The sequence below is a fragment of the Nycticebus coucang genome, chromosome 5 (assembly GCF_027406575.1).
Source record: "Nycticebus coucang isolate mNycCou1 chromosome 5, mNycCou1.pri, whole genome shotgun sequence".
NCBI lineage: Eukaryota > Metazoa > Chordata > Mammalia > Primates > Lorisidae > Nycticebus > Nycticebus coucang.
This window is the reverse complement of record NC_069784.1, coordinates 16629523-16652307: the sequence shown is the minus strand read 5'-3', so window position 1 is coordinate 16652307 and position 22785 is coordinate 16629523. Positions and strand designations below refer to the sequence as shown.

General features: G+C 41.2%; 2 protein-coding genes across 7 annotated transcripts in view; both read left to right on the top strand.

The window, feature by feature from the left end:
• BCL10 (BCL10 immune signaling adaptor) overlaps positions 1-15727 on the top strand; it is a 238928-nt gene extending 223201 nt beyond the window's left edge. Inside the window, exon 4 of the transcript XR_008380127.1 lies at positions 15716-15727. The gene's annotated coding sequence lies outside the window, so the exon portion shown is untranslated. The remainder of the gene's footprint in view (positions 1-15715) is intronic.
• MCOLN3 (mucolipin TRP cation channel 3) overlaps positions 1-20458 on the top strand; it is a 33040-nt gene extending 12582 nt beyond the window's left edge. For all 6 annotated transcript variants that reach the window (XM_053591204.1, XM_053591203.1, XM_053591200.1 and 3 more), the window contains 10 exons: positions 1351-1504; positions 3166-3250; positions 3318-3414; positions 5917-6016; positions 9929-10041; positions 10127-10276; positions 13947-14048; positions 14156-14278; positions 15632-15838; positions 18265-20458. In XM_053591204.1, coding sequence (XP_053447179.1) covers positions 1351-1504; positions 3166-3250; positions 3318-3414; positions 5917-6016; positions 9929-10041; positions 10127-10276; positions 13947-14048; positions 14156-14278; positions 15632-15838; positions 18265-18399 — 1266 coding nt within the window. In that variant the 3' untranslated portion in view covers positions 18400-20458. The remainder of the gene's footprint in view (positions 1-1350; positions 1505-3165; positions 3251-3317; positions 3415-5916; positions 6017-9928; positions 10042-10126; positions 10277-13946; positions 14049-14155; positions 14279-15631; positions 15839-18264) is intronic.
• Positions 20459-22785: the final 2327 nt, after the last annotated feature.

The following is a 22785-nucleotide window of genomic DNA, read 5'->3' as shown; positions in this document are numbered from 1 at the left end:
GATGGCAAAGGCTTTGAGGCTGGAAAGCACTTGGTATATCTGGGGCAAGACAAGGGAGGCCAGTGTGAGGGGACAGAGACAGGGCCGGAGAAGCTGGGGGCCGTGTCCCTCAGGGCTTCACCAGACACAGAGCAGAGCTTATCAGCGACCTTGAGGCCCAATTCAGAATCCATCCCCTAGACCCAGATTGTAAGTTAGTTCCTTCATTTAGCATAGCATGTTTCACAGGCCTCTTTCCGTCGAATTATTTTTTTGTGTGTCTATTGCATAAAAATGTTAATTTCAAGAGAGATAGACATCATATCCTTACCTCCGTATGACCAGGTGTGCTAAACATGTGTTACTCACAGTAAGGTTCTGAAACACCTTTGGAAATGTCTACAGAAATCCATTAAGAGTGTAAGTTGATAATTAATCTCAGGTATCATAAGATTCTCAGTCGTAAAAGCAATATTTTGTTTAATGTAGAGGATGCGCCAGGATAGAGGAATGTTGTTATAAAAGTGATAAAATTACATTCTTGCAAAGATAAAGATTAAATCTACGTGTATGTGTTTTATATATACAGATATGTATATCTTGTTTGTTTTTTAAGAAAAGGTTTTACTGGCTTGGTGCCTGTAGCTCAAGGGGCTAAGGTGACAGCCACATACACCAGAGCTGGTGGGTTCGAATCCAGCCTGGGCCTGCCAAACAACAATGACCACTACAACAAAAAAATAGCCAGGTGTTGTGGCAGGTACCTGTAGTCCCAGCTACTTGGAAGGCTGAGGCAAGAGAATCTCTTAAGCCAGGAGTTGGAGGTTGCTGTGAGCTATGATGCTACAGCACTCTACCCAGGGCGACAGCTTGAGGCTGTCTCCAAAAAAAGAAAAGAAAAGAAAAAAAAGAAAAGGTTTTACTGGTTAGCTTTGAACAATTAATTGTATCCCACTTCTTGTACATATGTTACAGGAGTAAAGTAGAACTCTGACTTTACAGGAAATATAGTTCAAACAAAGATAAATAAATTTGTGTTAACATTAAATTTCAAAAATCAGTCCCTAAACATAGTTCTTTAAGGGAGGAAAGAACCTCCAAGATGGTGTGGCTTCAGACTTTAATTTTTTTCAGATAAGGAACTAGAAGCTTAGCACGTGTGTGACAGAAATGAGATTTGAACTCAGAGCTCTAATTCATGAGCTCTCCCTGCCCTCTCCTTCCTCCTGCCCAACAGCAGGTCACTGTGAATATCTGTACCTTGCGGGGAGGTGGGGACCTGCCAGGTTCAAAGGTGGGGCGGGAGGGACACTGTGGCTTCGCTCCTGCCCTCACTGGTGTCCCATCTTCTGGTTCTCCTTGTGGCTGAAGTACTTGCAGCTCCGCAGCGTCTCGGTGGGGAATCACGCTTATGAGAACAAGGGCACCGAGCCGTCGGCCATGGCCATCTGTCAGCACTTCTACAGGCGAGGAAACATCTGTCCTGGGAACGACACCTTTGACATCGATCCAGAAATCGAAACTGGTAATGTGTTTCTGTAACCTAGAACTTCAATTTTTAATTCCTTGGTCCGTACTTAAAAATTAGTAATTTTGTGTCTGAAAACATTGGTTTGTGCTATGAGGGCACAGTACGAGCTATTTAAGAGTCATTATGTGTCAGATAGGTTCTGAGTTCTTTACTATGACTCAAGAATCCTCAAAAAAAACAAAACAAACAAAAAAAGAAAGGATGGGTATTATCCCTATTTTATAGTATGGTTCAAAGAATTAAGTGATCTGCTTACGATGGAGTGGTAAGAGGCAGGGCCGAAATTTGGCCCGGGCTGTCTGTGCTCTTAGATACCACGTGCTATCACCTTATGCTGCATATGCCAATTAAGTAGGCAGATCTGATGCTTACAAAGCATTATGCTTACAGACAGTTGTCGTATATAAAATTCCCTTCCCCCATTTCCTTCATTATCTCTATTTAGCAGTTCGGAGGGAGGGGGACGAGAATCAGAACTTGGATTAGCAGAGCTTATTCTTATAGCAAAATTCTATTTGCAACTCGTACCTAAAATATTAGCTTAGGGCATTGAGTTAAAAAGTAAATATTCAAATACTTTTAATCGATATCAGGATTTTCTTTTTGAGAGGGATAGTAAAAGATAATAGTACCAACTTGTGGAAACTTTCTAAAATACTATCTTCCTTTTTTAAAATGCTTATTGAGGAAAAATTATCAGCACAGATTTAAAAAAATAGATCCTTAAGATTACTTTAAAAATCTTATTTTAGGGCCGGGTGCGGTGGTTCATACCTGTAAGCCTAGCACTCTGGGGGGCTGACGTGGATGGATCATTTAAGCTCAGGAATTTAAGACCATCTAGCTAATATTAGCTAGATGTTATGGCAGGTGGCTGTAGTCCCAGCTACTTGGGAGGCTGAGGCAAGAGGATTTTTCAAGTTCAAGAGTTTGAAGTTGCTGTGGACTATGATGACACTAGGGCACTCTACCCAGGGTGACAGAGTGAGACTCTGTCTCAAAAAAAAAAAAAAAAAAAAAACCTTATTGTAGTCACTGCAAGTGATTCAAATTTTATGCTTAAGATACAAGAAAGGGAAGCGGAGGGGGCTCAAAATTTATCGAGGCTTAAAAACAACAGGAAAGAAGTTAACAATCTATACAGCAGTAATGAGATAGAATTCAGATCTTTCTCTAGCCTCCACTCACTCTAGAAATGTGGTAGCCTCTAATGTCTTTGTTTGTTTGTTTGTTTTGAGACAGAGCCTCAAGCTGTCATCACAGCTCACAGCAACCTCCAACTCTTAGGCTTAAGTGATTCTCCTGCCTCCACCTCCCAAGTAGCTGGGACCACAGGTGCCTGCCATAACGCCCAGCTATTTTTTGGTTGTAGCTGTCATTGTTATTTGGCAGGCCTGGCTGGATTCGAACCTGCCAGCTCTGGTGTATGTGGCTGGCATCTTAGCTGCTTGAGCTCCAGGTGCTGAGCCGCACTAATGTCTTAAAAACAAATGAGTCCTATAACTAAGTGCTATTGGCGTTTAGCTTTTAAAATCTTAATTCAGAAAAATAAGATCTGAATAACTGGTCTTAAATGAATTATCCTTTCAAAATGCAGTTTTTATTTATTTTAGGTACTATATCATTTTTTTTGTTGTTGTTCTTTTCTATGGCAGAATGTTTCTTTGTAGAACCAGACGAACCATTTCACATTGGAACACCAGAAGAAAACAAACTCAACTTAACGCTGGACTTCCACAGGTGAGGGTACAAACTCAGGTTTGTGTGTATATATTTCCACCATACTAAAGTCTCCTCTGTTTTCTAGACTCCTCACAGTGGAGCTTCAGTTTAAACTGAAAGCCATTAATCTGCAGACAGTCCGTCATCAAGAGCTCCCTGACTGCTATGACTTTACTCTCACCGTAAGTGTGGGCCAGGCAAAATCTGGGGCCAGTCTGGAGAAAAGTGGTTCTATCTCGTTCTGTTTCATAAGCTCGTATAAAGTAATGGTTAGGAATAGAGGGTGTTCCATTTAGATATGCACAGGGGAAACGTTGATACAGTTAGCTCTATCTTGTTATAGTAACTTATTTACTTACTAATTATGTCTTTTGTACTTCTGGATAAGTTCTGCCAGAGTAGGGACCTTGTCTTGTTCACCCCTGCCTCTAGTACCAAGCACAGTGCCTGGCTCAGTAGTAGATCAGGGGTCCTCAAACTGTGGCCCGTGGGCCACATGAGGCCGTGTGATTGTATTTGTTCCCGTTTTGTTTTTTTACTTCAAAATAAGATCTGTGCAGTGTGCATAGGAATTTGTTCAGAGTTGGTTTTTTTTTAAACTATAGTCTGGCCCTCCAGTGGTCTGAGGGACAGTGAACTGGCCCCTGTTTAAAAAGTTTGAGGACGCCTGGATGTTCAGTCACACTGGGAACAGGGATTAGCAGGTTCTGGATGCTGGCTCTCAGCAGCCTGTGGCTGGGGGCTCTTGCTACTGAATTTCCTCACTGTGGATGTTGGCAGCCTTTGTTATCGCTCATGGTGCTTTCCTCACAACTGGTTCGGCTGTCCCCTTCAGCCTACCCTCTCACTTCTGCATTCTTTATAAGCCAGTTGCAGATGGAATATTAAGTTCTCTGGAGAACACAAGATCAGAATCAGTCACCCCGTGCTGTTGGGTAATATGCGGGACAGCATTTGAAACAACTCACCTTCATACCACCCAGATTGCTCTCACTTCAATGCCTTTTTTCTTATTCCTTCCTGTGTTTGGGGTACACTGAGTGTCTCCAGTCCGTGGGCTTATAGTTATCATTAGATTTGATATTTATTCAGCATGATTCTTCAAATATTTTTTCTGTTACACACCCCTCTCCCACTTTCCTGTTTCAGAGATTCCAAATTCTATCCACGTTTGGTCACTAGAAATTGTCCCATGGCTTATTTTGTTTGTTTTATGTTTCAGCCTTTTTTCCCCTATGTGTTTCATTTTGCATAGTTCCTATGTTTTCAAATTCACTACTATTTTTTTCTGTACCATCTAATCTTTTCTAATCTCAGGTAGCATTTTTCTTCTTTGAGGGATCCAGCTTCTTCTGACCCTTAGCAAGGTGTGACTGACTGACCTGCAGCTTATTTGCTCAGTAGATGTTCCATGACCACCCACTATTTGTAAAGCCACAGGTCCCTTTGTGTGAGTAAAACATGGTTTCTCCTTGACAAGGATTTCTAACTAAGTCAAATAACACTGAGCATCTTCCTTGCATGGGGCCGTGGGCTGGGTTCTCCAGCTGTTATGGACATGGGCAGACACTGACCTTGCCTTCGGTTGATTGTCTAGGAAAGGCACAACCTGTCATGAGGATAAATAGAGTGAAATCTAATATCTGAAGTGATATAAGATCTTATACGTACTATCCCCAACACGGAGAACCTTCAATTAAATTCATTTAAATGACAGACTTTTCAAAGAACTTTTTTTTCTTTAGGACTTGAGAGCAAGAGAAGAGACAGAACAAAAAAGGCCCCTGTATGGGAACAGGGAAGGGAGCTAGAGGGGAAGACAGTGGAAGAACTATGGAGGGTGCTGGCATAGCTCTGTCCTGCTTGGCACCTGCTGTCCTGAAGTGGCTTTCCTCGAGGCCAGGCATGCCTGTGGACGCCTTGTCACCAAACCCTTTGTAATACCTGTGTCAAAGTGACTACGAAATCTAGGCCCAGAATAAAAATGGAAAAAGTAATGAGCAGATAAAAATGGCAGAAATAATGAGCCACTGAAGCAGTAAGAATTGTAGGAGCCCATAGTACAGTGGTTATGGCGCCAGCCACATACACTGAGGCTGGCGGGTTTGAACCCAGCCCAGGCTAGCTAAAACAACAATAACGACTGCAACAAAAGATAGCCCGGCATTGTGGCGGGTGCTTGTAGTCCCAGCTACTTGGGAGGCTGAGCCCAGAGAATCGCTTGAACCCAAGAGTCAGAGGTTGCTGTGAGCTGTGATGCCACAGCACTCTACTGAAGGCAACTCTGTCTCAAAAAAAAAAAAAAATTGTAGGAGCATTAAAAATTGACCCCCTCGCTGAGGTCCAGCTGTAAATTGGGGGAAAGCACAGTTGTATCAGCTCCCATACATGTCAAGAGGGCATATGGGGGTACTTGGAGAGGGAAGCATCTTGTCTCAGGAGTTTGTCAGGCCCGGAACGCTGTCCTAGAAACAAAGGGCTTTAGAGACTACAAGTTCTGTCTAGAAGATTTAGTTCAATATTCTCATTTCACAGAGAAATAAAGGGGACAGAATTAACAGCAGGTTTGAGATGAAAATATGGGTCTCCTGTCTCCTTGAAAGAATTGTTTTCTAATTAGTACATAGAGGCATCTTAGCTTCCAGAATTACAGGTATGTTTTGACCCTTTTTCTGTCTTCACAGATAACATTTGACAACAAGGCCCACAGTGGAAGAATTAAAATAAGTTTGGATAATGACATTTCCATCAGAGAATGTAAAGACTGGCACGTGTCTGGATCAAGTAAGTGATAAGCTTTACTAGTTTTCAGAGTGGCTGTTAAATAATGTAAAATGGTTATTAAATTACTGCTCCCCTGGGTAGGTGAAACATCAAATAAAAGAGAACCATTCCCAAGTTCCTAATTCTCTGTAAGTAGATGAACTCATGGTAGACACCTAACGTTTCAAGCAATACCTAAGTTATTCATAGTGAAATGGCCTTCCTACCCTTCTTCAGATGACCCTCCCTGTCTATTCCTCAGCAAGAACGTACTTACAGTCCCCCACCAAGACTGTACATTTGTATACCCAAATGGTACTTACTGAGTGCATGCCACAGAAGCACTTGGACCTTCTTTTCCTCATTTCAGTATTTTAAAATTTCCTTGAGGTAGGCAGAACCCTTATTTTTATAGATGAAGAAACTAAGAGCCAGGTGCGGTGGCTCACACCTATAATCCTAGCACTCCGGGAGGCCAAGGTAGGTGGATTGCTTGAGCACAAGAATTCAAGACCAGTCTGAGCAAAAGTGAGACCCTCTGTCTCTAAAAAGTAGCCAGTGTTGTGATGGGCACCTGTAGTCCCAGCTACTCAGAAAGCTGAGGCAGAATCTCTTGAGCCCAAGAATTTGAGGTTGCTGTGAGCTATGATACCCTGGCACTCTACCAAGGGTGTCAAAGTAAGACTTTGTCTCAAAAAAAAAAAAAGAAAGAAAGAAAGAAAAGAAACTAAGGCTCAGAAGTGACACTTGGTGTCCATGGTCATACAGCCAGGGAGAGACACTAAACCATCATACACATTATCATTGCTTCTATCGAGGCTAAAAAGTAGACTAGGAGCTGAGCACCCTGGCATGTGCTTATAGTTTTAGCCGCTTGGGAGGCTGAGGCAGGCAAGGTATGTTTGAGCCAAGGGTCTCATTGTGTTGCTGTGGCTGTACTGTGTTGTGACCATGCCTTGTGAACAGCCACTGCAGTCCAGGCTGGGCAATGCAATGAGACCCCACCTCTTAATTAAAAACAATTTTTTAAAGTAGATCAGAGGAGGACAGTTGTTTATTCTTAGAAACGCAGATAATAATTTAGGTGTAGACAGAATATAATCCAGAATTTTGGAGCTAAACTGGAGAAAATTGCCTGGAAGGAATTTCTCTGTCTCATTTTCTAGTCCCTCATAAGTAACATAATGATATGTTTTGCTGGACTTAATGATGAGGTCGGGGTTCTCAGATTCTTGTGAGCAAAAGAATCCAGATACCTGTCAAGATGCAGCTTCCCCTACTCCATGAGAAACGGTCAGGTCTGGGGTGGGCCCTAGAAGTGTGTGGAGAGTCCGTTTTCAGACTGTCCTTGGATAATCACTGTTTTAGGGTTGCCTGCTGATTGAATTGCCAGGTTCAGAAGTAATAACAAGATAGTAGGAGTAAATAAAGTGACACTTTATCACCCCAGTATTCTTTTCACTATTTATAAGTAACTTCAAATACATGAGGCTCTTGAATTATAAATTTTCATTTCAGTCACAGACTTGTTTATTTGAAACACAAGCCTATTTTGTCATCTGTAAACTTCATAAGGCTTCTCCGCAACTTACCTTCGCCTCCCTCCCTCCCTCCCTCCCTTCCTTCCTTCTTTCCTTCAACAGAGTCTCACTATGTCACCCTCAGTAGAGTGCTGTGGCGTCACAGATCACAGCAACCTCAAACTCTTGGGCTTACATGATTCTCTTGCCTCAGCCTCCCAAATACCTGGGACTACAGGTGCCCACCACAACACCTGGCTGTCTTTTTGTTGTGGTCGTTATTGTTGTTTGGCAGGCCCAGACCGGCTCAAACTCGCCAGCTCTTGTGTATGTGGCCAATGCCTCAGCTGCTGAGCTACAGGTGCCAAGCCTCTCCACAACTTTAGAATAAAGAAAATAAGAGGGTATTAAAGTACCTGGCACATAGGTTTTGCCTCAAATATGTTTCTTGGGTTTTTGTTTTCTGAGACAGAGCCTCATTCTGTCATCCTGGGTAGAGTACCGTGACATCGTTACAGCTCACAGCAGCCTCAAACTCTTGGGCTCAAGTGATCCCCTTGCCTTAGCCTCCTGAGTAGCTGAGACTATAGCCACCCAACCACAATGCTCGTCTATTTTTAAAGAAAGGGTCTCACTCTGGCTCAGGTGAACTCCTGAGCTCAGGCAGTCCACCTGCCTCAGCCTCCCAGAGTGCTAGGGTCACAGGTATGAGCCACCACACCCAGCCTGCCTCTTGATTTTTAAGTTTTTCTACAGTAGATTTAGACATTTGTATAGCAGTTACATGCCCCTTAGTAAACATTAATGAGATACGTCATCACAGAACCAGCTTAAGCACGTCCTCGTTTCATCAGTATGGAGCAGTCTGACGTGTTAAGTAGAGACAACCCTATAGCAGAGGACAGGAGGGCTGACCTACCTACTTCTCTTCTTTGGCTCCATTCATGCTGGCCAGGACTTTGCACTTTTGATTTTCCAGAGTCTCTGGAAGGGTGGCTCTTTCTCATCACTTAAGTTTAAGCTAAAACCTACTTCTCCCTCAGGAAATCTCCCTTTACTAGGCAATATAAATGAGTGTCTCTCATTTTCTCTCACTTTCCCCCAGGCTAACCTCCCTCAGACAGGGTAGTACCGCTCCAATTTTAGCATCATCTAGAAGCCTCGTAAAAACCCAGAGTCGGTCTGGGTTAGACCCAAGAATCAATCAACCAAACTAACTGTCCTTCCTTCCTTCCTTCCTTCCTTCCTTCCTTCCTTCCTTCCTTCCTTCCTTCCTTCCCTCCCCTTCCTCTCTCTCCCTCCCTTCCTTTCCTCTTGCTTCAGCCTCACGAGTAATCGGGACAATAGGCACCCACCACAATGCCTGGCTTTTAGAGACCGGTTTCACTCTTGCTCAGGCCAGTCTCAAACTCCTGGGCTCGGGTGATCCACCTGCCTCGGCCTCCCAGAGTGCTGGGATTCCAGGTGTGAGCCACTGCACTGGGCCTAAAACGCACATCCCAAAGAATGTCAAGAACCACTGCCAGAGACTGATGGGAGTCAGAAACAGACTTCAAAGGTTTATGTCCTGACTTGGCCACCTACTGGCTCCGTAACCTTGGGCAAATCATGTGAGCTGTTTGGGCTTCAGTCTGCAAAGTGGAAATAGTTATGCCCACCTCATTGGGGATGCTGCAAGGATCACACCAGTTAACACCTATAAGGTGCTTAGAGCTATGCCTGGCAAGACATGTGCTCAGTACTTGCTAGCGACTAAGCCAAGATTGGTTTTCTTTGTAGCACTTACTACTAAGTGTTCCTGTACTTGTTTCCTTCTCTGTCTGTCTCAGTGAAGCACAGTAGACGTTCCACAAGATTGGGGACCTTGTTTATCTTGTTCACCACCATATCCCGGCATCTAGAAAAATGGCTGGCATGGTGCATGCATAATAAATACTTTATACCTATGAGGTCAGATTATTAAGTTCATGAACTCGTCCTAGGAAAAGTGCTGCCTATCTCATTGTTGAACATCACTCCCGTCACCAGATGGCCAAGGAGAGCACTTCAAAGGTGACCGTAGTGATATTCAGCAATGAGGTCTGTAGTGCTTTTCCTATGATGAGTTTGTGAACTTCATTGCCAGACCTCATAGATAAGTGTATTTTAGGAGACTATGCAGGGAAGCTAATTGTATTAAGAATAAAAGACCTTGGGCTGATAATTAAAGATCTGGGATTGATGGTTGTGGTGTTTTTTAAAAACACTTACACTCTTGTTTAAGTACTAATTGGAAGAATGCTCATCAAGACTTCTTTTCTTTGTTGTCTTCTGGAAAGAATGCTTGAATTATCTAAATTACCCTAAAAAGAAGTAGTTGTCATCCTATTAAGGTCCCGGTGCATAAACCCCGTGTAATCCTCTTTGCTTTCAGTTCAGAAGAACACCCACTACATGATGATCTTCGATGCTTTTGTGATTCTGACCTGCTTGTCATCGTTAATCCTCTGTGTCAGATCTGTGGTCAGAGGACTTCAGCTTCAGCAGGTAGGTTTCTTGCTTTCTGAGAAAGCTACTCATATTTTGACTGATGACAGAGAAATTCACTGTGCCTCCCCTCTTTTCCTTACAGGAATTTGTCAATTTTTTCCTCCTCCATTATAAGAAGGAAGTTTCTGTTTCTGATCGAATGGAATTTGTCAATGGATGGTACATTATGATTATTATCAGTGATGTATTGACAATCATTGGATCAATTCTAAAAATGGAAATCCAAACAAAGGTAAACTTTTTTCCCTAACTGTGTTATAATCAGTATCGCATTTGGATGAATGGTAATGCATTTTCCCAGACCATGAGAATTTTCAGAGTAAATCATTTATTTCAAATGATTTATTACACTTACATCCAGTAAACTTGATTATAAATAACAGTCAATTTTTTAATAAACACTGTGTTTCTTTTTTCTTTTCTTTTTTTTATTATTAAATCATAGCTGTGTACATTAATGTGATCATGGGGCACCATACACTGGTTTTATAGACCACTTGACACATTTTCATCACACTGGTTAACATAGCCTTCCTGGCATTTTCTTAGTTATTGTGTTAAGACATTTACATTCTACGTTTACTAAGTTTCACATATACCCTTGTAAGATGCACCGCAGGTGTAATCCCACCAATCACCCTCCCTCCGCCCACCTCCCCCTTCCCTCCACTCCCTCTCCCACTTCCCCCTACTCTTAGGTTATAACTGGGTTATAGCTTTCATGTGAAAGCCATAAATTAGTTTCATAGTAAGGCTGAGTACATTGGATACTTTTTCTTCCATTCTTGAGATACTTTACTAAGAAGAATAAGTTCCATCTCCATCCACATAAACATGAAAGAGGTAAAGTCTCCATCTTTCTTTAAGGCTGCATAATATTTCATGGTGTACATATACCACAGTTTATTAATCCATTTGTGGATCGATGGGCACTTGGGCTTTTTCCATGACTTAGCAATTGTGAATTGGGCTGCAATAAACATTCTGGTACAAATATCTTTGTCAGTCATTTTTAAAAGTCTATTCAGAAAGTCTCTTAGGCAGAGTTTTCCATAGTGAAATCTACAAACCACTGCACCAGGATTGTTTGTGTGTCTGATAAAAGGCTTCATGTTAAACTCTGGAATTCAGACTCTTCAGAGGGTCCTGTGAATTCTTACACACATAAAAATTCATACACACACCAAGGTAACTAAGATAAGAGTTTAGTTTAGTTAATTTAGTTTTGTTTTGAGATAGAGTCTTGCTCTGTTGCCCTGGGTAGAGTGCTGTGGCATGATAGCTCACAGCAACTTCAAATTAGGCTTGAGCAATCCTGTTGCCTCAGCTTCCCAAAGTAGCTGGGACTATAGGTGCACCACGGCGCCCAGCTATTTTTCCTATTTTTAGTACAGACAGGGTCTCTCTGTTGCTCAGGCTGGTCTTGAACTTCTGAGCTCATGCAATCCACCCTCCTCAGCCTCCCAGAGTGCTAGGATTACAGGAAAGGTAAAAGTTTGTTTTTTAAAAAATCTTAAAGGAGGGTGGCACCTGTGGCTCAAGGAGTAGGGCCCTCGCTCCATATACCGGGGGTGGTGGGTTCAAGCCTGGCCCCAGCCAAAACTGCAAAAAAAAAAAAAAAAAAAAAAAAAATATATATATATATATATATTACAAAGAATGCTAAAATCTTCAACCCAAAATGAGTGGAGCTGAAGGGGAAGTGAGGCCAAAGTCCTATTGTGTGAGTTACAGTATTTGTTTCCTGTGTCCATGCAAAGTGAGGGTTCCCCACTGATGGGCCACAAAGTTATCCATCTTAAGAATAACCTAGCCTGGAAGTCAACTCTTCTTCCAAAACAAAAACCCAATTAAAAAAAAAACAACTAATATTGTTCAAAGGAATCTAGCTCAAATTTAGTACCTTCTATTTCACCAAAACAATAGAAAAAAACCCAGAATTTCCTCAAACTCCCATGTCATTTATCTGCCTCCCAGCATCAGTGCCCACATGCTCTGCTCTTACCCTGTTACTGTGGACATATTGCTTTGGCCACTGTCCAGGGCCAGCCCTTCACCTGCCTACCAGACGCCATCCCCACTTTCTCATTCAAGAGCATGAAGCTGCTCGTCTTCCTTCTCAGCGCCGTCATCATCAGTTTCTCTCTCTCTACCAGGTCATTCCTATTAGCCTGGTTTTGCCTCTTTTTGGAAAGACAGCATCTCAACCCTATTTCTCCTTCTAGCTTACTTAGTCCCCCAATTTCTCGGCTTCCTCTTATTAAATAAGCAAATATTAAATAAGCAAAAGACTTCAAGAGTAGTTAATCTTCTTGCCTCTGATTCAGCTGCTACCATTCTTTTTTTTAAACAGAGTCTCACTTTGTCGCCCCCAGTAGAGTGCTGTGGTGTCACAGCTCACACAGCAACCTCAAACTCCTGGGCTTAAGTGATTCTCTTGCCTCAGCCTCCCAAGGAGCTGGGACTACAGATGTCCATCACAACAGCTGGCTATTTTTTGGTTGTAGTTGTCATTGTTATTTGGCTGGGTTTGAACCTGCCAGCTTTGGTGTATGTGGCTGGCGCCCTTAGCCTCTGAGCTACAGGTGCCGAGCCACCATTCTTTACTATGTCTGTTCCAATCGGGCTGCCCCCCACTCCATGGAAACTGTTCTTTCCGATATTTGGCCAGGCTGATGAGTCCAGTCTTCAATCATTTAGCCTCATCTTGACCTATCAGCTGCTTTTCACACTACAGAGCCCTCCCTCTTCATTGCACACTCTCCCTGGCTCTCACCTACCCAGCTTTCCTCCTCAGTTACCAGTTGGTCTTCTGACTTTCCTTTGCTGATCCCGTCTCATCTCACCAGCCTATTCCGGTGATGATGCTTCAAGGCATAGTGCTTGAACATCTTCTCTTTGCTGCCACTGGCTTGAGAATCTCATCCTGCCACATGGCTTTAAATAGTATCTATTTGACAATTGATTCCCAAATCTATATCTCCAGCTTTAAATTCTTTCCAAACTCCAGATTCAAATGCCCAACAGTCTATTTTACATTTCCACCAATGTCTGCTTTTCCTCTCCAATCTAACATACTTAACAGAACTTCTAAAATCCCTATCTTCCCAGTCCAAACCCTTCCTGGCCCCTTCCTGATCATAGTTAACAGCAACTCTCTTCAGTTGCTCAAGCCAAAAATCAAGATTCATCATAGACTGCGACAGGAAGTCCTGTTGCTCTGCCTTCTGAAATCACCACATCACTTCTACGAGGACCAGCCCTGTTCAAACCGCTGCCTCTCACCCATGTTATCACAGTAGCCTCCTCCCTCTGACAATCTGCTCTCAACCCCAGCAGTCAGCATTTGATCCTATCACTCCTGTTCAGGGATGGCCAGAGTAAAAGACCGTTGTTAAGTGGGGTCCTGTATTCCCTGCTGCCTTGTCTCTACCACTGCACACTCTTGCTCTTGCTCACTCCAGCCAGACAACTCTTTTCCCAGACGCCCTTCTGCCTCAGGGCCTTTGCACTTGCTGGAAAGATCCTCCCCTAGATTTTTGCTAGACTTTCTCTCTCACTCCCTTCAGATCTTTGCTCAAAGGCCACCTTTTTAGTGAGGCTTTCCATGATCATTCTGTTTAAAATTACACACCCATGCCCATTCCTTATCCCCCAGAATTTCTCCTCACCAATCACCGTCAGCTAATGTGCCAAAGATTCTGTGAATTGATTTCTATTGTCTCTCTCCACAACCCCTCACCACTAGAAGGTAAACTTCACAAGGGCAGACAATTTTGTTTGTTTACTTTTTTATCCTTAGTACCCAGAACTGTGCCTGAGTCATGGCTACCTCAATAAATATATCTTGCCCAAATGAATTTCTGCTGTATTAATCTGATAATATGTCTTTCCACTCTTAGAGTCTAACAAGTTATGATGTCTGCAGCATACTTCTTGGGACTTCTACCATGCTCGTGTGGCTTGGAGTCATCCGCTACCTCGGTTTCTTTGAGAAGTACAATGTAAGGAATGCCACAGCTCTCCATGCTGTTGTTATTACTCTCAAAGGTCTTGCACTGCTTTGGCTGAAGGACAAAGGGATTCTAAATGACCTCTCTTACTTTCCCAGCTCCTTATTTTGACCCTTCAGGCGGCACTGCCCAATGTTATCAGGTTCTGTTGCTGTGCGGCCATGATTTACTTGGGTTACTGCTTCTGCGGATGGATTGTGCTGGGGCCCTACCATGACAAGGTAGAGAAACAACTCTGTTCCTATTTCTATTAAAATTTATCCTTTTAAAATGAACTCTTTTTATTTTGTGGATTAATCTTAAAATGTTGAAGGTAGGCTCAGCGCTTGTAGCTCAGTGGCTAGGGTACCAGCCACATACACCGAAGCTGGTGGGTTTGAATCCAGCCCGGGCCTGCCAAACAACAATGACAACTACAACCAAAAAATAGCCGGGCATTGTGATGGGTGCCTGTAGTCCCAGCTACTTGGGAGGCTGAGGCAAGAGAATCGCTTAAGCCCAAGAGTTGGAGGTTGCTGTGAGCTGTGACATCACAGTACTCTACAGAGGATGACATAGTGAGACTCTGTCTCAAAAAAAATAAAAAGGTCGAAGGTAGTATATCTGTTGCCATATTTATAAACTGGTAAGGTGTGGCTCACGCCTGTAATCCTAGCACTGTGGGAGGCTGAGGTGGGTGGATTGCCTGAGCTCATGGGTTTAAGACCAGCCTGAGCCAGAGCAAGACCCTGTCTCTAAAAATAGCCAGCCACTGTGGTGGGCATTTGTAGTCCCAGCTACTTGGGAGCCTTAGGCAAGAGAATCACTTGAGCCCAAGGGTTTGAGGTTGCTGTGAGCTATGACTCAATGGCACTCTAATGGGGGCAACAAAGTGACACTCTATCTCAAAAACACCTCCCACCCCCGCAAAAAAAAAAAAAAACTGGTAAGGTGTGACCAGCTTGAGAGAATAATTGATTAGCTCAACTGCCTCAAATTCTTTTTTGCAATATGTCAGATTATTAAGTCCCTTTGCCACCAGTGAAGCCAAGTTTGATCAGTTTGATTCATCAATATATATGAGAGCGGGCCATTTAGGTAAGCCTTCCCAAAATGGGACTTTATACAAAAAGTAGTATAGGGAGAAATTTGTAAAAATATTTGAACGCCTTGTTATCAGAGTTATATAATATAGTCTTGAATATTATGCTGTTACCATAAGTGGAATGAATCTTAAAATGGAATGCCTGAGCATGCATGGTTGGGACCTGGGCCTTTCTGTAGAAGCGTTCTGTGGTTGTCTTTTTGTGGAAGTAAAGGAGCGGTAAGGATAAGGCTTAAAGAGAAGGCTGCAGTCCAGCCCCTTGTGCATTTGATTCAGGTTGCTCCAACTATGAGGAGGAGTACCCAGAGAGAGATGAAGGCTTGTGCGTGTTATATATACCACAGAGTGGATGTGTGTATTTACCTTGGGTTATTGGTTTGAAAAGGTAACTGGGGCTATCTGGTCCATTTGTTGAATATGATATCGTGAACAAGGTCTTTGATGGGAAGAGGTATGGAATAAAACAAACTTTTTTCTTTTCTTTTTCCAGTTTCGTTCTCTGAACATGGTCTCTGAATGCCTTTTTTCCCTAATAAATGGAGATGATATGTTTGCCACATTTGCAAAAATGCAGCAGAAAAGTTACTTGGTCTGGCTGTTTAGCAGAATTTATCTCTACTCCTTCATCAGCCTCTTTATATATATGATTTTAAGTCTTTTTATAGCACTGATCACTGATACATATGAAACGATCAAGGTAAGTTTGTAAAGAGCCATACCCAACAGCATTCATTTAGAAATTGTATAATAGCAATAAAATTTAGTACCTAAGTGGGAAAGGTAGTTGACAAGATGTTAATTTCTTTATGCTAGAGAAAAGCACCTCAACTTTAGAGATTGAGAAACAGAAATGGAGGAGAAAATAGAACTTTTAGAATGTCGAAAGTCTTATCTTTAAGTAATTATGCTTTTTCAAGCAAGCTTTCTAACCTTTTTTTTTTTTAATTAGAATTTTAAGAGTTAGTAGATATTGGGTGAATAAAACAGATGGCATTTTCAGAAAGCCAAAAATTTGTGGGGAACTTCAAAAATCTAATTTTCGTGAAGAAAAATTATCCCCTTCCTCTGAAGGGTGCTGTCTCTTGGCACAGTCTTGGGGCCTGATGGCGCCTGTCCAGTCTGGCCTCCTGAATAGCAGGGGGCTTGATGGGTCCAGTACTAACAGGTATGCTTTACACAGTCAGAAACCGGATTTGAAAAACTATCATCATTTGTGTGAAATATTTTAAAAATCAGTTTGAGCCCCTTGAAATATGGAAAGGAAGATTAAACATCCATGTCTATTTAAATTTCTAATAACCTTATACTATTAGGTGTACTATTGACACTTCCACCCCGGGACTTTTGTTTCTGGGTTTGAGGGGTTAGGAAGCATGATGTCATGTGGTTGCCCCCAGGGATAAAGAGAATGCCTTGGTTTGGAGCTGATCATTATGAATATCTCGCTCCTGAAGCCAGGGCTATGACTTCATTATTAGTGAGATTTCGGGGACAAAGTATCCTCCTTGCTCTCTCTGTAGAAGATGAGATGTGTGCTTAGGGTCACCAAAGCAACTGGGAAAGAAAGAATTCAGTTGTAACTATCCAAATCCCTCCCAAAGGTACTCTAAAAGTTCACTACTTTCAACTCTGCATGTAGGGAACTGGATGTTATTTAAGGGTAACATTAGAAGTCTCTGAGTAACATAGGTTTTTTAACTTTTGATGACATGGGTCTGACACTCATTATTTTATTTATTTATTTTTGTTATTATTTTTTTGAGAGTTTCACTTTGTCGCCCTCAGTAGAGTGCTATGGCATCATAGCTCATGGCAACTTCAAACTCTTGGGCTGAAGTGATTCTCTTGCCTCAGCCTTCCAAGTAGCTGAGACTACAGGTGCCTGCCACAACACCTGGCTATTTATAGAGACAGGCTCTTGCTTGAGCTCAGGCTGGCCTCAAACCCATGAACTCAGGCAAGTTCTTGGCCTCCCAGAGTGCTAGGATTACAGGCAAGAGCCATGCACCTGGCCTGAAACTCATATTTTGGATGCTAACCTCTTTTCATGGGCTCAGAGTACTTGCCAAATGGGCAAGCTAAATTAGTTCTCCTCCGAAATTTTTGGTCAGAGAAAATCCAAGAGATCTTAGACCCCAAATTGATATAAATATGATGTCTTGAAACAAATCTATGTGCTTGGAAGGGTGACTCTAAAAGGGTGTGAAGGTCGGAAAATCCCCTTATAGCGTTCAGATCTTTGCCCAGACACCTGAGATAGCTTTCTGGGAAGCCTAGGGGTGTGCCCCCGTCAGTGCTCAACAGCACCCTGTTAATCCCCATCACTCGGGCCTCTTGTGGCCTGAACCAGGTTCCACCTGGATGTCTGCTTCACACGGACCTGACGGTCATGAACCTGCAGGGCAGAGTTGTGACAGAGATTCTCAGACTTGGGATGGGGCTGACTCACTTCTCCCTACAAGGAGGATCCACACTCAGACCCAACATGCCCATTATGGGCTGAAGTAGATCAAGAACATAGGGTCTACTTCAGAATCCTAGGCCTACTTTACTTCGGCCAAACCTAAGAGTCACTCTAGATGCTACATCTCCCTGCAAGTGCTGGGAAGTGCAGAAACTATCCCTCTAAAAAAATCCTGTCCCTTGATAAATGATCCATTTTGAATTTGTAATAAAGCTGTTTCCAAGGGGCTTATTTATTTATTTATTTTTCTAGTTAACATAGCCTTCCTGGCATTTTCTTAGTTATTGTGTCAAGACAATTATATTCTACATTTACTAAGTTTCACATGTACCCTCGTAAGATGCACCGCAGGTGTAATCCCACCAATCAGCCTCCCTCCGCCCACCTCCCCCCTCCCTCCCCTCCCTTTCCCCCTTCCCCTATTTTTAGGTTATAACTGGGTTACAGCTTTCATGTGAAAGCCATAAATTAGTTTCATAGTAGGGCTGAGTACATTGGATACTTTTTCTTCCATTCTTGAGATACTTTACTAAGAAGAATATGTTCCAGCTCCATCCATGTAAACATGAAAGAGGTAAAGTCTCCATCTTTCTTTCAGGCTGCATAATATTCCATGCAAGGGGCTTATTAATGAGGGTTTTTCAAACTCTTCTATACAGCATTACCAACAAGATGGCTTCCCAGAGACTGAACTTCGTACATTTATATCAGAGTGTAAAGATCTGCCTAACTCCGGAAAATACAGATTAGATGATGAGCCTCCATTATCTTTATTCTGCTGTTGTAAAAAGTAACTATCAGGTTTATCTGTGATTAAGAGGAAAATATAATGTGTCACAGAGTTGAAAAAAACTACATGAATATTTTGAGATCAGGTACCGTATGTTTGAAGACTAATTGATAGCCATAATTCACCAAGGACTACATAACTTTTATATTTTTAAAAGCAATATTTAATGTCTTTGCAGTTTTATGCTGGACTTGTTTTAAAAAACTGATGAAGGAAACTGTTGGATTATTATTCTTTCTTGTTTATTTTGCCATAGTTTTAGAATGTGCTCTCTGTGCCTCTCTTTAACTCTTCTGTTCTTGTTTCTAGCTGTTCTGACTGTGGGGATTGTGTTGTTCATGGAAAACAATCCCTGGTTTGACAGTTTCTTCTCTCAGTGGTGCACCCTGAGAGAGTGGGGACAGCTACTGTATGACCAGGAATCACTGCATTTTAAAATCTTCTCTTAATAGGCAGAATCAGAAACAACCATCACCAGATAACAGTGCAACACAGTTATGCACACCTAATGAGAGATTTGCTTTGAAGACCTGTGTGGTTAGGTCATTTCACAGTTGTGTGACCATCACAGAGTGTACTTAACACCAACCGAGATGCTATAGCTTACACGCGCCTACCAATCTGCACGGCATGTGACTGTAATGAATACTGTAAGTAGTTGTAACACAGCCGTAAGTACTTGTGTATCTAAACATAAGGAAGGGACAGTAAAAATATCGTATTACATTCTTAGAGGACCACTGTTGTACATGTGGTCCATCATTGACCAAAATGTCCCATGTGGCACATGACTGCATTGGGTTCTGAAGGACTGTTATTTGAATCTGCTTTTAGTTCTGAAGAGAATCAGGTTTTTCAAAGTTCATGTACAAATTTTCTCTCCTCCTCAGTGTTAACGTACAAAGTTGGAAGAGCATCTTATACACTGATGAAAATCAAAACACATACCCAAATCTTATTTGATCCAAAAGTGATTATTTCATTAGTACCCGAGCAACATGTGAAACTTACGATGGACTGTGCCTTTCATGGGTACACTTGGTGTTCTGGAAAAATATTAAAAATATTCTGGAAAACAAGTATGCTCAAAGTTTAAAAATAAGTGAGGAATGTATGCCTTAAAAAGATACCAAGAGTCTCTACTCTTGCAGACTACTGATTGATCACTGCAGGGATTTTCACTGCACGAACATCTGTTTTGTGTACTATTCAAATAGTAATAAATTCAATGATGTTCAATAAAGTTCTTCTTAAAGCACACTTTTTTTTTTTAAAAGGAAACTGACTTCTAAGTTTCTGATTTTGTCTTAATGTCTAAATGAACATAGCCCTGAGACACTGAAATCCTATATTTAATCATAGTGACCATGATAATAAAGATGCCAGGTGTTGAAATGTGAGGTTTCATAATAGGTATAAACTATTTTGTAGTATTATTATGGCTTTTAAAATATCAAAAATCTAAATGTTTAGGCGCGTTTTGGGAAGGGCTTCCTGTTAGTATTTCTGTAACTATCATTTATAGAATTTAGTAGAATCCAGTGTAATTTTGAAATTATGTGTATCTGATAAATCCTGTTCTTTACTCTTTGTGATATTTTTATACTAACACTAATACGTCAATGGAAACATAAAACGACTGACCTAGGGTTTTGGCTTTGCTCTGAAGTCATTATGCTTCTTCTGTGGAATTGCAGCCAGTGACTTGGCGCCTTCCTGTCTCCTGATTCTCCTAGCTTTCTTATCCTGATAAATTCCAAGTTCTAATTTTTAGTACTGATACCCATGAGAGAATAGTTCTACTATTTCCTGAAAGAAACAGCATCAACTAACTTTTCTGAACTGTCCCCAAACCAGTACAATGGCTCCATCTGGGTAGGCAGATAAATTATAGGCCAGTCATTTCAGAGTTCCCCTAACATGTATGTATAACCATAGAGAATGTCAAGGTAGTTGGAAGAAGGAACAGGGAAATGGAAGTTACTGCTTTCTCCTGGGCTTCTAGTCTCCCTAGCCCAAGAGATCAGGGTGGGATTTTTTTGTTGGTGATACCCCTTTCTCTGAAGGTCAGATTCTTTGTCCCCTCTTTCCACTATAATGATTTTCAAGTTTGTGGGCGTAAGAATCACTGGGGGATTTTGTTAAAATTGTGGATGTCAAGGTAATCCTACCAGAGATTCTTCTTCTTCTTTCTTTTTCAAAACAGTACATTATCAAAGCCTAAGCAGAATTCTCATTTATGAAGTCCTAGATGGAGGCCAGGAATTTGCATTTTCAGCAGGTACACAGGGTAATTCAGCTTAAAGTGGTTTGTGGTGGTTCCATGGCCTAGGAGCAAATCCCTTTGTTGGGGGCTACAAATGAGGAAATCTCTATAGGACTCAGGATTCACACCCACCTTCTGTTAATCAAGAGAGAAACCACATTCCCTAGTAAATGGATTTATGGAAGTCAACTTGGATATTTTAGGATTTGTGTTGTGTGTTAAAATCATCAGTAGGTAGAATTTCATTTTACTGATGCCACATTTTCTTTAAATAATTCAGGTGCCATTTTCTCCTTTATTTAATAAAGCATTAAAATATCAAATACATATTGATTTTTAATCTCTATTGTCCCAGAACACCATTTTCAAACTAAATTAATACATATGAATGGAGAGGTATATGGATGAGAAGAAAAAAAGATAAAACTCTCATTATTTGCAGATATGATGATCTACGTACCCTGTTTTCCCAAAAATAAGACAGTGTCTTATTTTAAGGTGCGCTCCCAAGATGTGCTAGGTCTTATTTTCAGGGGACGTCTTATCTTTCCTGTAAGTAGGTCTTATTTTCGGGGAAACTGGGTAGAAAGTCTAATAGAATCACCAAATTCTCAAAACTTACTAGAAGATTTAACAAGGTTGCTGAGTGCAAAGATCAACTTTAAAACTCTCCAGGCTTCTACTCCACTACTGGTAATCACCTAGAAAATTAACAGAAATAAAATAACATTTATAGTAGAAACCAAATTATAAATTATCCGGTAATTATCCTAAGGCAGAAAGCATGAGAACTTCCCAGAGAAAATGTCCCTTACATAAAAAAACGTGAATAATTGCAGAGATAATATATTTATGGATGGGGATAACTGAACAGTAAAGATTCAATGCTCTTTAAATTAATCTATCAATTCAACCTAATAGCTATAAAACTTCTGGAAGCTTTTTATGAAGTTCAAAAAATTATTATTTATTTATTTATTCTTTTTTTTTTTTTTTTTGTAGAGACAGAGTCTCACTTAACCACCCTCGGTAGAGTGCCATGACATCACAGGACTCACAGCAACCTCCAGCTCTTGGGCTTTCGCTGTTCTCCTGCCTCAGCCTACTGAGCAGCTGGGACTACAGGCGCCCGCCACAACATCTGGCTATTTTTTGGTTGCAGTTCAGCCGGAGCTGGGTTTGAACCCGCCACCCTCAGTACATGGGGCCGGCGCCCTACTCACTGAGCCACAGGCGCAAAAAATTAATTCTAAAATTCCTATGAGGGAAAAGGTCCCATGAATGGCCAAATCAAATTTGCAAAGAAAGGACAAAAAGGAGAGAGTCACCTTACCCAATATTAAGCTATCCTACAAACTCAAAGGAGAATAAAACATGTAAATGATACCAATATGATATTAATAAAAAAAAAGCCAAAGAGACCAATGCATGGAATGTACAGCTCAGAAATATACTCAGATATGTGTATTTGTGAACTTGTTATGTCACCATAAAACAAGGAGGAAAGAATAGACTTTAAAACAGGATTGGCAAACTATAGCTTCTGGGCTAAATCTAGCCTAGCCCTTCAGCTAAGAATGGTTTTAATATTTCAAAATGGTAAGAAAAACAAAACCTAAATAACGTGTGAGTCAACAAAAAAAAACTCAAGGGAAATTAAAAATTATTTTGAACTAAAAAATGAAAATATAACTGATCAAAAATTGTAGGATGCAGTCAAAGCAGTGCCTAGCAGGAACTTTATAGCATTAAATGAATATATTAGAAAAGAAAAAAGATCTAAAAATCAATCCTCCAAGCTTCTGCCTTCAAAAACTGAAAAAAGGAAAGTAAATAAAGTCCAAAGTAAGCAAAAAGGAAAAAAAAAAGAAAAGAAAAAGAAAACTACAGCAAAAATGAATGAAATTGAAAATGGGAGATCAATAGAATTAACACAACCAAAAGCTTGTTCTTTGACAAGATCAGTAAAATCAATAAGCCACTAATCAAGCTAATTAAGAAAAAAGAAGATACAAATCACTATTATTAAAAATGAAAGTAGGAACATCAGTACAGATCTCATGGGCATCAAAAGGATCATAAAAGACTATTATGAATAATACTATGCCCACAAATTTGAAATTG